General features: G+C 38.4%; 1 protein-coding gene across 2 annotated transcripts in view; it reads left to right on the top strand.

Moving 5' to 3' along the window:
* EPHA3 (EPH receptor A3) overlaps nucleotides 1–13,543 on the top strand; it is a 405,788-nt gene that overhangs the window by 308,613 nt on the left and 83,632 nt on the right. For both annotated transcript variants that reach the window (XM_019525737.1, XM_019525736.1), the window contains exons 8-10: nucleotides 3,592–3,694; nucleotides 4,154–4,221; nucleotides 7,814–7,939. In XM_019525737.1, coding sequence (XP_019381282.1) covers nucleotides 3,592–3,694; nucleotides 4,154–4,221; nucleotides 7,814–7,939 — 297 coding nt within the window. The remainder of the gene's footprint in view (nucleotides 1–3,591; nucleotides 3,695–4,153; nucleotides 4,222–7,813; nucleotides 7,940–13,543) is intronic.

The raw sequence follows: 13,543 nt of genomic DNA, 5'->3' as shown, positions 1-13,543 counted from the left end.
CAAGTTATGGCAATGACATTCAAATGCAAGATTAAAATGTTCTTTTACAGCTCATGGTTCTTCCATATTTAAGAATTAAGCTGTCAATCTGCCTCCAAGTCTGCTTGAACAGATGCTTCAGGCTTTATGAACTAGACCTGATGAACATTTTCAAAAGTAAAATGTTGACTTCATGAACTGTTTGTTTGATATGATTTTTTTGCATAATGCTATTAGCTTTTTTAAAAAGTTGCTTCTAAAAATTTTTGAGCAAACTTCTAATTTAATGAGCTTTTATTTCAACACAGGTAATCATTTGTCAGTTTTTGTTTTTTGTGTGTCATCTGTTGTGGAGCCCTGTCACCCCAAAGGTCCCATTTTTCACTGTAAAATGGTCATGCATAAGCATGTTTTCAAATTTTGGTTCATCAGCCATATCTGTTTTTTCAGAATTGGAATACTTTTTTGAAATGACAGATTTTGGAATGTTAAAAAAAAAAGATAGGGAGTGAGAGAGTGCATCCAACAGAAGAAATAAAATATATCTTTCTTTTATAAAACCTAGAAAGCATCAACCAACAAATGGAATGAGGATGCTTTCTAGGATTTTTCTCTTCCAGCAGTTTATGTATGTTTTTTAGTCAGCTTCACTCGGAAGAAACTCCCCATTAACCTCATGACTACATAGTATGAAACAGATGTGTTGCTACAGATGTTACCATCAGACATGTTTATTTGATATTATTAATATGCACTCACGGTGACATTTATTTAATTGCAGAAGACTATTGGCATACCAATACATCACCTAAATGGGTGCTGATACTTAAAACTTACACTAGCCTGCTCCACAGGGGTGAATGAGCAAATGAATCAAATACCTAGCCCAGAAAGATTTTCCAAGGGAATTTTAAGTAATTACGTTTACAATAGTGTAATGATGTAATCCAATTAAATTACCTATTTTTCTCTTATGAGGCTATTCCTACCTCCTTTTACCCATGTCTGAAATCAGTAAAGCATCTCCCTTGAGTGCTACTGTAATGCATACAGGGGTGTTGGTTGTAGCCTGAAGAAGAATGTTTGTTCCCAAAAGCTTGCAAAGAAGAATTTTTCCAAATATTTAGTTGGTCTAATACAAGTTACCACATTTACCCAAAGGACCTTGTCTGCCTACTGTAATGCATAAGCATTTGCAAGTTGTGTCTCTTATCTGTAAACTTAGCACTACAGAAGTTAAGTATACCCTGTAGTGCTCTACTAACCTGTGATCTTTACAAGGCTTTCTCTGTGTTTTATTGTTGCCTAAGAAAGATTCTGGTTAGAGCTGTGCATTAGGGGTGTGGGAAACGGGCCATATTCAATTTGGATTTGAATTTGGCCCGAATCGGGGACAGTGATTCGATTCATTGATTCAAATCACTGTCCCTGATTTGATTTGGCCGAATCCGAATCTGAAGATTTGATGCTGATTCGGAGAACAGCGATTCAGCCATAGACACATTTTTAAATGTTTTTTCTACATACCTCAAGGTACCAGGTGCGGCTCATGAATGTTGTGATGGTGGGGTAGATGGAGTGTCCCACAGGAGCTTGGGGCCCCCCCTGCATGCTTGGCGGCAAACCCAGAAGTGGACCAGAAGTATTTCTGGTCCACTTCCGGGTCCACCAGGGAGTGCTCTCCCCCGGCTCAGTGATCAGCTGTGGGGGGACCCTGGGTGCCCCCCAGACCCAGGAGCCACCAGTTGCTGAGCTGGGAGAGTGTGGGGGGGGTGGGCCCTGCACACTCCCCAGCGGATCCAGAAGTGGACCAGAAGTGCTTCTGGTCAACTTCCAGGTCTGCTGCCAAGCGCGCTGGGGAGTCCCCCATGCTCCTGTGGGACACTCCATGCACCCCAGCATCACAGTGTTCATGAGCTGCTACCTTGAGGTATGTAGAAAAAAGCATTTAAAACTATATCTATGTCCAAATCTTTCTGAATCTCTCCAAATCAATTTGGAGGGTTCTGATTCGATTTGGAGAGATTAAAGGGTCTCCTGCTTTGATTCAAATTTGGAGATTCGGCCACCGAATCTCCACCAAATCGAATCAGGGACTGAAGCTTCGCACAGCCCTACTATGCATCCAGAATATTTGCTTTATCATCAATATTGCACTGGAAATTGAATCTGGTGTTTTCTTTATTACAAAGAAGTTGTAGGTGCCCAGCATATCAATGTTAGTTCATTTATTTAAGTGCTAAAATATGGGTATAGATGCCTAATGCATAGAATCTGGTTTTGAAAATGTTGGTGACAAATTGACACAGGAAGGAACTTGCAGTGGAATTGCAGAATGTAAGCAATCCAACTCTCTCAAAATGTTCCTATCCTATGTTTTAACAATAATTAATTTGTTGCAGTTATGAATCGGGAGGGGAAGGATTCCAAAGGTACAACCTAACAAGATTATACCACAGATATTGTAGTGATGTTTTATTTATGGTCCAATCATAAGGCTTGAGAGTCTGAGGTTTAAGAAATATTCTGTTTAGAAATTGCAGTGTCTTTAAAAATAAACAGAAAAATTTAGTAACAAGCCAAATAGTCTTGCACTTGACATGTTTGAATGTTTGAGATATGTGAGCTATTCCCCTTCCCTCTCAGCTCTTATTCTGGAAAATAATTGAGCTTCTTGTTTCAAAACCAGTTAGCTGCAAATGGCTATTTTGGTGACCTTCAGCCTTTATAGTAACTGACAAACAGTGTGTGCCTGGAAAAAAATCATTGATGATAGGAAGTATATGATAAGAAAAACGAAATCATTTATGTTCTTTCTATGTTGCCTTTAACTTGATTATAATGTATAACTGTATGCCACAGGGTAAGAAGCTGATCAATAGCTTTGAAGAATGGCTGACAGGCCGCAGCTGTGAATGTATCTGAATAATTTGTGTAAATTTTATGTAGATAGGTATTAAATTGCCCCATAATTTCATCACAATTATTAGTTTGTCAAGGCTGCACAATCATTATTGTATGTCTGTTATCTATGGAACATGAGCCAGGCTATGTCCATAATGCACAGAGACCACCAAATCTATTAATAAGGTCTTTCCTACATTTGTTTAGCCTGCTAACATAGACTTCTTTTCTCCATTTCCAACTTCTCTACCACCCCAGAAACTTATTTGCCCCAGTTTGAAGTGACTGTTCTTTATAATGTACTTCTTCCTAAATGTATATGTAGGATAATGATGATTCCTGACCTCACAATGATACTCTGAGGTTTTGTCCTCTAAAGCACTACGATCCTTGGTTTGAAAATGTTACAGAAATAAACTAATGCTGGTAATTCGTGACTTGAACTTCTCACCTTGCTCTTGTCACAGATGACAATAACATAATAACAGAGTAATAAATACCATCAAAATCTTTTCCAAACTTGTAAAGCAAAGAAAAGGAATGAAACATTACTCTTTAGAATATTAGGAAGCAGCTTTTCAAAGTTCAGAACAAAGCAATGAAATAATGTGTTAATTTTTCTGATCCCCAAATGCATGTCAGTTGTGTTGTGTTTAATGCTTTCTTGGTTATTTTTTTTATATTTTTTTATTGTTTTAATTTTCCCAGCCTTCTCCATCTCCAGCGAGAATAGCCAGGTTGTAATGATCGCCATTTCAGCTGCAGTAGCGATTATTCTTCTCACAGTTGTGGTGTATGTCCTGATTGGGAGGTTAGTTTATCATCTGTTTTACACATTTATTCTAACTTCTATTCCCCATCTGCCACTTGGTGAGCGTGGTCAATCAAGTGGTGTCAGACAATAGAATGGCTGTACTTTACCTTCCCCCTTTCTGTAGCCTGAGAAATTGGAGCACTGCTACTCAGTAATGAGCCTGCTAATATGAGCAGCACCAGTCATACAGTACTAGTTAAAAAATGCTATAAACACATTCTTAGGCAATTGTAAAATTAAATGGTAGGGGTCAAAAATCAATGAATCCTCTCATTAGCTAATTTCCTTGAATTCCCTGAGAACATAGCTTGACTCTATAGGGTAGAGAATGGAAACATTGTTAAACTTCCAAATAGGTATTTAATTGTTATGGGGAAAACATTTTATTCTGTTTGATCGAACGATTAAGATGTAAAATTATATGTGTTTCTTTATATTTTTCTCTGTTGCTTGTAGATTTTGTGGATACAACAAGTCTAAACATGGTGCTGATGAGAAGAGGCTACATTTTGGGAATGGACATTGTAAGTTATGAAAGACTCTATATATTTTATTGAATTAATCCCCAACTCGGCAACTAGCTTAAATTTAGATATAAATGAAAGAAAAGTTTTCTTGTGTCAAGCAGGAGAGTTCATCCAACTAATTAATATTTGGTGCAGTTTCTTTCCACCATGGTTAGATAGGCAATGAGCAACATAGTGTTGGCAGTGTTCAAATAATACAATATTACATTGATTCTGCTCTGCATTACTTGAATGAAAAGCATAAACTTCCTTATTATTAAACATTTGAAATCTAAATAAAGGCAACTTTTCCAAAGCAAAATATAACCCAAACTAGCAGAACCTGACTTGACAATTACTGAAAGTATCAAGGAGAAAGGTTTTCTTACAAAGTTGGTCTGCTAATAAACTGAGATTAGAATTAAGCATTCTGAGACTTTGGAGAGGTTTCTTAAGACAAGCATGTCAATTAAGTGTGGTCTTGTTTACAATTTTCACTGCTCCAAGAACATGTCCTCTCTAATTTGTTAATGTTCAGTTGTCTGATGATAAGAGTGAAGCAGTTAGCACACTATGCTTTCTGAGGGCCTGATCCAAAGTCCAGGATAGGATTTTTTCCTATTGATTTCAGTAGTGTTTGGATCTGGGCCTTATTTTACAATCAGTAAATAGCAATTTGTAATTAAAAAATCAAGATGTCTATTCTAAAGCTTCTCTTGGATTCTCTTGTAACAATCCCTTTTGTTATGAAATCTCTCCAGTCTCTCATATGCTTTAGTCTTTGCTGTGATTAGATTGCACTTTTAAAAATATGCTATGCACTTAAGACACCAATACAGCCTGGCAGTGCATATATACATCGATACTATTTGGGGTACTGCATTTTAAACTTAATTTGGTTTACAGCAAAATTATGCTCTACCTTTATATCACTTTCTAGATAGCAGTGGAGACACTGCACCTTCTGCAAAAGAGAGCTGTTGGATATAGCAATTGGTTGTATACCAAGAAAAATTGCATTACCATTCCATACTATGGGGTTATGCCACAGTAGCTGCAAATTAGAACTGTTTCCCAGTTACAGTTACAGCAGGACAATTGGCAGGTGACAGTTAATATCATTCTTTTGTCTGGAGTTATTGTCCCCGCCTGCCCCAAACTCCCTCCCTCTTTTCTTGGAGCACCTGGTGCTGAGTTTTGTTAGTGCTGCACTTTGGCAGCTGACAAACTAAGTTCAAACAATCCATTCAGTTGTATGCGCCCCATGTCATTAGAGCTTCATCATTCAAATTTAATTAGGTTATAAAATAAAAGCAGCCATTAAAAAAATAAGCGTCACAGACAAATCACAGATCAGAGTTAGCTCTCCCTACTGCTTTACAACAGAATGGCACAATCACTCTTCCAAAACCTGTCAGCTCAGTTAAAATTCGTGTGGATTAGATTGCTTTTCATTTGGCTTTGGATACCTACGCTCTGTTTTCTGAGTAGTGCCATGCTGATACTAAGATGAATCCAGTTGGTCATGAATTCTGGGTCTTGATCACTTCTCTGAGAAACATCCCCAAAAAGAGTTACTGATTATGCAGACATATTTAGAGTTGTCAAGTTTTCTGCATGTGCGTGTCACTGTTGAAACTATTTTTCTGTTCCTTTCCAGCTTTTCTCACAAAAACAAAAAATTGTTTGTATTAACTGCAAGAAGATAAAGTAACTTCCATGGCTGTCATAAACTTTCTGCATCTTAAATACAGCAGCTGGTTTATTTCAGTTAGTTTATTCTGAATTACTTTTTTTTTAAAAAGCTCCAGCCATGAACTATTCCCTACAGCCTTATTACAAATCCTATAATATTACTTCAAAGGAGCTGAAATGTGTTTCACCTCCTCAGATCCTCTCCCCTTGCCCTCTTTGGCTAGGCCCTTTCTACTTTTTGCTACCCTTAGGGCAATTCATGCTGGTAAAATGGAAATGTAAATTATTGTGTTTGCACAGAATGAGCTGTAAAGTAGTGCAGCTTAACACATGTACATGTGTTTATTATCTGTTTTTCATGACAGAACCCAGTGACTATATGGGCTGCCCTTAATTATTGGTCTGAATGGATTATTCTCCTTGCAGTCACCATCACCTGATCTTGGGAACCTCTGGGGTCAGCATTAAAAATCAGCAGACCTACTAAGCAGAAGCTTTTAATTGTTGTTATTTTTATTGGGGGCAGGGGGAGCCTTGACATACCTTTAGCATAGATGGAGAGAAGCATTTACGAGATTGTTTTAACCAACAGCTATATACGGCCAATTACTTTTTGTTTTACTTGCAAATGATTCTTTAATCATCAGATGCTTTAAGGAAACACATTCATCATTTATTAGTGCGCATATACCACACAGCCCTTTTGTTGGGAGCGTGAGTCTTAGTTGGCATTGTTGTGGAGGCAGTGAATATGGGGACTTGCTTTTGCAATTTTCCTGTCAGTTCTGAGGCCAATAAATCTCCATAAAATTTACTTTTCATAAAACCTGCAAGAAAATGTTTGCAGTTTATTGTTGAAACAATGCCACACTTTAACCAATGGTTTAAAAAAAGGTTATTATTTTCCTTATCATATGCACTGAAAAGCACATTTAAACCATAGCAGAGGTCAGTAGTTTTGACACATTCTTTCAGGCCATACTTGGAAAGCATACTCCTGAGGATGGTGGTTATTTTACTTTTTGTTAAAGAAGTGTTGTGGCACACAAAATGAATTCAGAGCCAGCCACACAATTTATCAGACTCATGCAGGAAGGGGGCCCCCAGCTATAAAGCGACAGAAGGGTGGAAAAATGTCTTTAGATTGCCTCTGGCACTATTGCCAGAGGGGATGATCTGGGATGACAATGTGTTTCCTTTCCTTCCAGCCCTGACGATGGGGGTGGGGAAGATTAGGTTAGCTTGTGACTTGCCCCTAAAGCCATATAGTCCCAGGCACTTATTTGAGCATACTGCTTGCCCCCGGTGAAATAAAAACCACAGGTCAGAAAACTGGAACGGAAAAATTGTTTTGTTCTCAGTATTGTCTGTCTCAGAATTAGCAACAACAGCCTGCCACTAACTCTAGAGGACTTTTGAGCATTCCTCATAAATGATGGTTTGTCAATTCTTCGGAACGTGAAAATTTTGTTTGTATATATTCCAAATCATATATATTTTAGTTTTTTCCTCTGTTTGCTACCCTGAAAAAAACAAAGTAAAGGAGTATCTAAACATTGAGTGGACATTATGAGATAGTACTTTGATATTCAAATGCAGGCCAGTTTTTCAAGTTCAGATGTGTCTGAGGGCCTGCTTTCAAACCTTATGGTCTCTATCTGAAAACAGATATGTTAATGAAGGGCAAGGTATGTGTGTTCCTGAATGTTGTATTCACAAGCTATTAAGAATTCTTGGCCTCTCAGAAACCTTCAAAAGCAGCTAATCATCCTGTGTACAACCTGGGGAAGCAATGCACCTTTTTTTTCTGATAGTGATTGGTGTGTGTTTGTTTATTGCTCTTCTCCTATTTTCCTAATATGGTTAATTGAGCCCACATGATCTTTTCTCTCTCTTTCTGTTTGTCTTTAAACAGTAAAACTTCCAGGCCTCAGAACGTATGTAGACCCACATACCTATGAAGACCCCAACCAGGCTGTGCATGAGTTTGCCAAAGAATTGGACGCAATCAATATAGCCATCGATAAAGTTGTTGGAGCAGGTAATGACCATTAACAAGTCAAACTAAAAGGAGGAGTTGATACGTGGAATTTATTAATCTAAATCTGAATGCTAGTTAATATTTATGAATTGTCTGGGATTGGATCCATACAGAATGCACACATCCGAGCTAGGTGTTCACTACAGGGTTGGGTTTTTTGCATTGGCAAGAAACAAGCAATTGTTGAAACTGAACTTAGTCCATGGAAAGGTTCTGAATTAACAGCTCTGGACATACAGGTCTTATGCTTTTCTCCCAAACAGACATAGTACAGATAACAAGTCAGTTTCTCAAAATTTACTTGAACTTTTTTTTTTGAGTCAGACTTACACCCATTCAGTCCTGCATGTCTCACTGCAGTTTGTCAACATAGCAACCAGTTTTGAAGCTGTCATGTTTTGTTTTTCGTATATGGACACCGTATATGGCCTCAGCTGACTCCTGGAATTCACTTCATACTAGTCACCACCCACCCATCAGGTTGTGGTGACCTTTGATCCCAGAATTGATTTTGGTCAGCTTTTCAGTTTGAATTAGTGATTTAGGAGCAAAAGCCTGGCTGACTGGTTACTGGCTGTCTGGGCCATAGAAATGCCATTTAATATAGATTGTATTTAAAACAAACAGTAAGCTGCTTTCAGACATTTAAAAAAACCCAAAATGGTATTTTACTTTAAATTCAGTGCACTCCCATGCTAAGCCCAGCGTGTGCCCAGAAGGGACATTGCTTTAGTTGGACCCAGCTCACCCAATGTCTGTATAGATCAGGTGCTCCTTTTAATTAATAGCTGATTGAATCAGCTGTTACATAAAAGCACCAAAAAGCCCTGCTGAAGCTCCTGATCTATACAGATGCTGAAGAGCTGGGTCAAATAACATGCTGCTTCTTCTGGTTAATACCACATTTTTGGGTTTGTTTGGTTTTTTTTAACATCTGCAAGCAGTCAAGATGGCCAGATTTTGGAACAGGAATGCAAGTGTCTTATTGAATGATGTTGTCGGTGTTCCAGGATATCCATGGTCTTGATGGGCACCCATTCCTCTTCATGTGACGTGTCAGAGCGCAGTAGATAATTGTAAAATCTCAGCCCTCCCCTCACCCCCCATGGAAGTATTTTAAGCCTGAAATTTATCAGATATTGTTTTATGGTATTTCTTATTTAAGCTTCCTAATTTTTTCCTTAACCTTTTACTGATCTCATTAACATTTTGAGAAGAAGGAACAGGCTTTCAGCAAGCACTTTTGTAGCATTTCATTAAGAAAGCTGAGCAAGTGCTTTCCACATACGTCACAATTAACCCAACAAGGGAATAATTTTTCATACACTTTTTATTCCCCTTCATTGCTGCTAGGAAAAAGTCAGATTATGCTCCTTGGCAGTAGACTTTTTGCTACTGCTGGTTTTAATTTTGTCCCACAAGAGTGCACTGTTCTCCATCCTCTTCAGTAAAAGCAGTGAAGCAGTGTACTCACTGCACATGGATTTTTAGAAGTAGCAGGGGGAGGGAGAGAAAGGAGTGGTTCAAAATCCCAAGTTATATTTCTGTGAGGCTGGAATCTTAAGATACCTAATGAATATATTAGGCTTCATACATTGTGCGAATCTTAAAAGCAGAAGGTACATCACCAGAAACATTTATACACTCTTTTTGTATGTGTGGATGAGCATGTGTAACTCATTGATATTACTTATTTTTATCACAGTGCATATAGGACTGAACAGTAAGCACAAATTAATAAATAAAATATATGGCAGTGGGGAAAAGAGTTTTATATTCAGATAAGCCTCAAAACCAAAGGTCTCCTAAGGGGGCAAGGATGTCATAAACTTCTCCCTGAACCACTCCACCCCAGTGAAAGTGGCAGTGGCTTTTGACCCTCAAAACCAGCAGATTCTTTTTGACCCACACTGGTCTCAAGGGAGTTGACAGCAGCATAGAATAAATCTATGGGGAATCTGTACCCCTCTGCAGCACCTCTAGCATCTCCTGCCTCATGGCAGCATGCCCTTAATAGAATCCAAATCTCATGAAATGCCTGCAGATGTCATACCCCAGAGCTTGCTCTCCCAGCTTCCATGTTTCTAGCTAGCATCTGCAGGAACACTTTTTCAATTTGAGGATACTGCCAACCTTCTTTCTGAAATGCCATTTGAGCTAATGTCTTGGGCATTCCTTGCCCATCAGTCACCTTCTTTATAGATGCAAGCGTGAATAATATCAGAGGAAGATAAAGACATTGCATTAAGAAGCAGCTGTATCGAATACGGATTCTTTAAAACATTAAAGCATGAAATTAAGAACTATACACACTGGTCTGTGAAGTAATCACAACACTGGAGTAGTTCTTCAAATATTTCCACTCGGCTTTATCCAGAGACTTTAATAAGGAAGAACAGGGAAGGTCCCTTTATCCACATGACTTTGAATACCTTGGTGCAACAAGGGTACATCCTTTTCTCATGAACAGAAACATGGAGGATTTCAGAAGCTGAGCATCAGAAAATACAACTTGGATAGTAATTGTTTCAGGTTTTAACCTGATTGTTCTTTCATTTAGAACAATTTACTTGATGCTTTTAAAGACCCAGTGTAGCAAAAAGCTTAAGTGTATCTTAAGTCTTATTGGTTTTAAAGGTTGTTTAAGCACATGGGGAGTGTTTTCTTGAATAGAAATGGATTGAAGCCCTTGCTGAACTAAGCCTTAAGTGTTCACTTTTTTCTTTTAAAGTTTGGACAGCCTTATAGAAAAATGTCCAAATTAATCAAAGCCCATTTAATATTTATCCTATCAATCAAAATGTGTTTAGTTGTAATAGACTGGACACTACCTTTTCTGTAAGGTTTGCAGTGTATATCCATGAGATTGATGAGGCTCACAAAGCTCATGAAACTTTTAGTTTTGCTGACTCTCCATCTGTGGTGGAGGAGTGGATTCCATGAAATTTAGATTTAAAATCAAATCAAATCAAGGAAGTAGTCACTTTCACGGATTTGTCTGCTATGAAGCTCTGTGGTCTAAACTCCTAACAAAATGTAATTGAGTGATGGAGCAAACAACCAATTTAATGAAACATTTTGGATCCCCTGAAAAGATTTATATCCTATAGAGCCTTTCCAATAATGTCTGTTTAGATTATCCAAATGGGCATATCGGTTTGAAGCCAAGGCAACACCACCTCTGTGCGTGTCATTTTAGCAGCAAACAATACCTGATGGACATCAGAGACAACCAGCAGCACTCTCTCTTAAAAACCATCACATATCTAGCAGTATGCAAAGCCCTTCTGTTGACAGACCTAATTTCCTGCTGAAATCCAATCACTTTTCCCTCATGTGGGCTCAGCTAAAGTGGATGAAGAGCAATGGCTCACACAAAAAAGGTGTAGTTTACGTGTCAGCCAGCATAGATATGGACTAGCCCAGGATCTTTGAGAGTCCATCTGTACTGTATGTGAAGAGACCAAATGTTAATGCATTTGGAGTACCCCAACCACCATGTTACAGTTTCTTCAAGGATTAATTTGTGATACTCAGCTACTTGGAAAGCATGACACTAGGCACAGACAGAAGTGCAGCTTCCCACTGTAACTTGTAGCACTTTGCAGGAAGCACTATGAATTACAATGATCCCCCAAACCCAACAGACATTTCCTGTTGGATCCCAGGGGTTGAGAGATTCAGATGCAATTTGGAGCAGCTGCGAGTCTGCAACCACTCTCCTCTAGCTTTGCCTATCCCTCCTCCCAGCCACAGTGCTGTCTTCAGAATAGGTGACCGGTGTCGCCTGACTCTGGGGGTCTCCAGAGGTCAATCAGCCAATTGCCAACCCTGGAAGCACCAGCAGCAAAACCAGATGGGCTGCCGGCAAAATTGGAAGTGCCATTGGCACTTCTCGGGCGGGCACTGGCCAATGGTGCACTCAGCCCAGCCCTGCTCCTGGTGTGTGCAGACAGACATTAATGAAGGCACTCCATTTTAGAACATCTTCATCTGAACCCTCATGCAATGAAGGTTCCGATTTTTGTTGGTTTAGTCTCCTTTAAAGTGCTCTGCGGCCATGCATTTGTATTTGGTCACAGCTATAGGGCACTTTCAGAGGTCAGGTCTGACAAAAATTGTCACTTCTGTTTACACTTACTATCTACATGAAAGCTGGAAAAAATGTCTTATTTAAGTAAACTCACTTAATATTCACAGTCCACAGAGGAGTGTTGCTACTATGTGATATAATTTGCAGAAGAGCTTACGATACTCACTGTTTTCAGTAATGTTCATGAGTTTTCCACAGTTCTGAAAATTAGGTCAACAGGCTTTACATGCTGGGTCTGAAGGAAGAATATAATGTTCTTATAAATCATCTTTTTTTTTTTCTTGGTTCATCTTGCATCTAAATTGCACAATTGCTGTTAACTGGTACAGAGAGTCGAAAGACATGAAGCATAACTTTTTCTTTCACAAAAATCAAACAAATATCAAATAAACAGCTCATTCCTGACTCTGGTCAGAGATGAAGGATTGATTGCCTCTGTACTCAGCTTGCTGAAATCATAAATATAAGTCTGGTTGGCAGTGACCAAGTAATAGTTATAAAAGACTTGCTTGTTAATAGTTTTTCAGGCCATTAAAAATATAGAAAAGCAAATACAAGGCTACAGCACAAGATACATTTCCAATTTTTTCCTGTTTTAAAGTCGTGCTTTTGGCCTTCCTCTCAAAGGATGTCATAACAGTATTGAATGGTTGCTAACATATCAACTATATCACTGTTTGCCCTTAACAAAGCATACTGGCAGTTTTAGCTGGTAGGAGATTTTTTTTTATTAGGAGTTTTAATGATATATATGGAGCCTGGAATAGAACTGTGCTGCCCACAGTCCTCAGAAATCATTAAAATATATATTTTCTCATCCAGTGAGTGGCTTTGTACTCTGTAAAAACACTTAATTTTAGAAAATGTCACTACAATATAACATGTACTATTCTAGTACTTTACTGCAACGGATGTGCAGATATTTTGAGTAATACTTCATTCCATTAAATTTTGATAGGTATTTGTATTAGCAGACTAGCAAATCCTACTTGGGTACTGGGTAGCTTGGAGATTTGGTTATGGGATATGAAGACTTTCATCTATAGATCGTTGGTTGAATTTCAACTTAGGGTAGTGGTGACAAAAAGCTGTTACAGGTTCATGCCACTGCTTCAGATAAATAAGCAATGTATGTTAATTTCTAAGATGAGTTTATATTTAAAAACTAAAACCAATCTGTCTTGACACCATTTTTCTCCATCTCCTAGACTGTGGAGAATGATTTTTATCTCGTGCCCATTAGTTGGTACTTTCAAAAGAGTGGGGAGACTTACTGATAGGTAAACAGGCAGAACTTTAGTAATGAGGGCTTTCAGTCCAGTGCTTCTCTGAGCACTAAATCCACTCAAACAAGCATACTACATAAAAGGTTATCTACTCAAAATGTTTGATTCTTGTACTATGCACTCATTTTCAGTTTCTGCAAACACTGCTTAGCACAGATAATGAGCTCATCAATGTCAAAATGAATCTCTGTGGGCAAATGACTTAAAATGCCTTTATTGGCCTAA

Source organism: Gavialis gangeticus, unplaced genomic scaffold (genome assembly GCF_001723915.1).
Source record: "Gavialis gangeticus isolate Ggan-Ray unplaced genomic scaffold, GavGan_comp1, whole genome shotgun sequence".
Classification (NCBI taxonomy): Eukaryota; Metazoa; Chordata; order Crocodylia; family Gavialidae; genus Gavialis; species Gavialis gangeticus.
The sequence above is the reverse complement of the archived record's forward strand: the minus strand, read 5'-3'. Positions and strand labels throughout refer to the sequence as shown.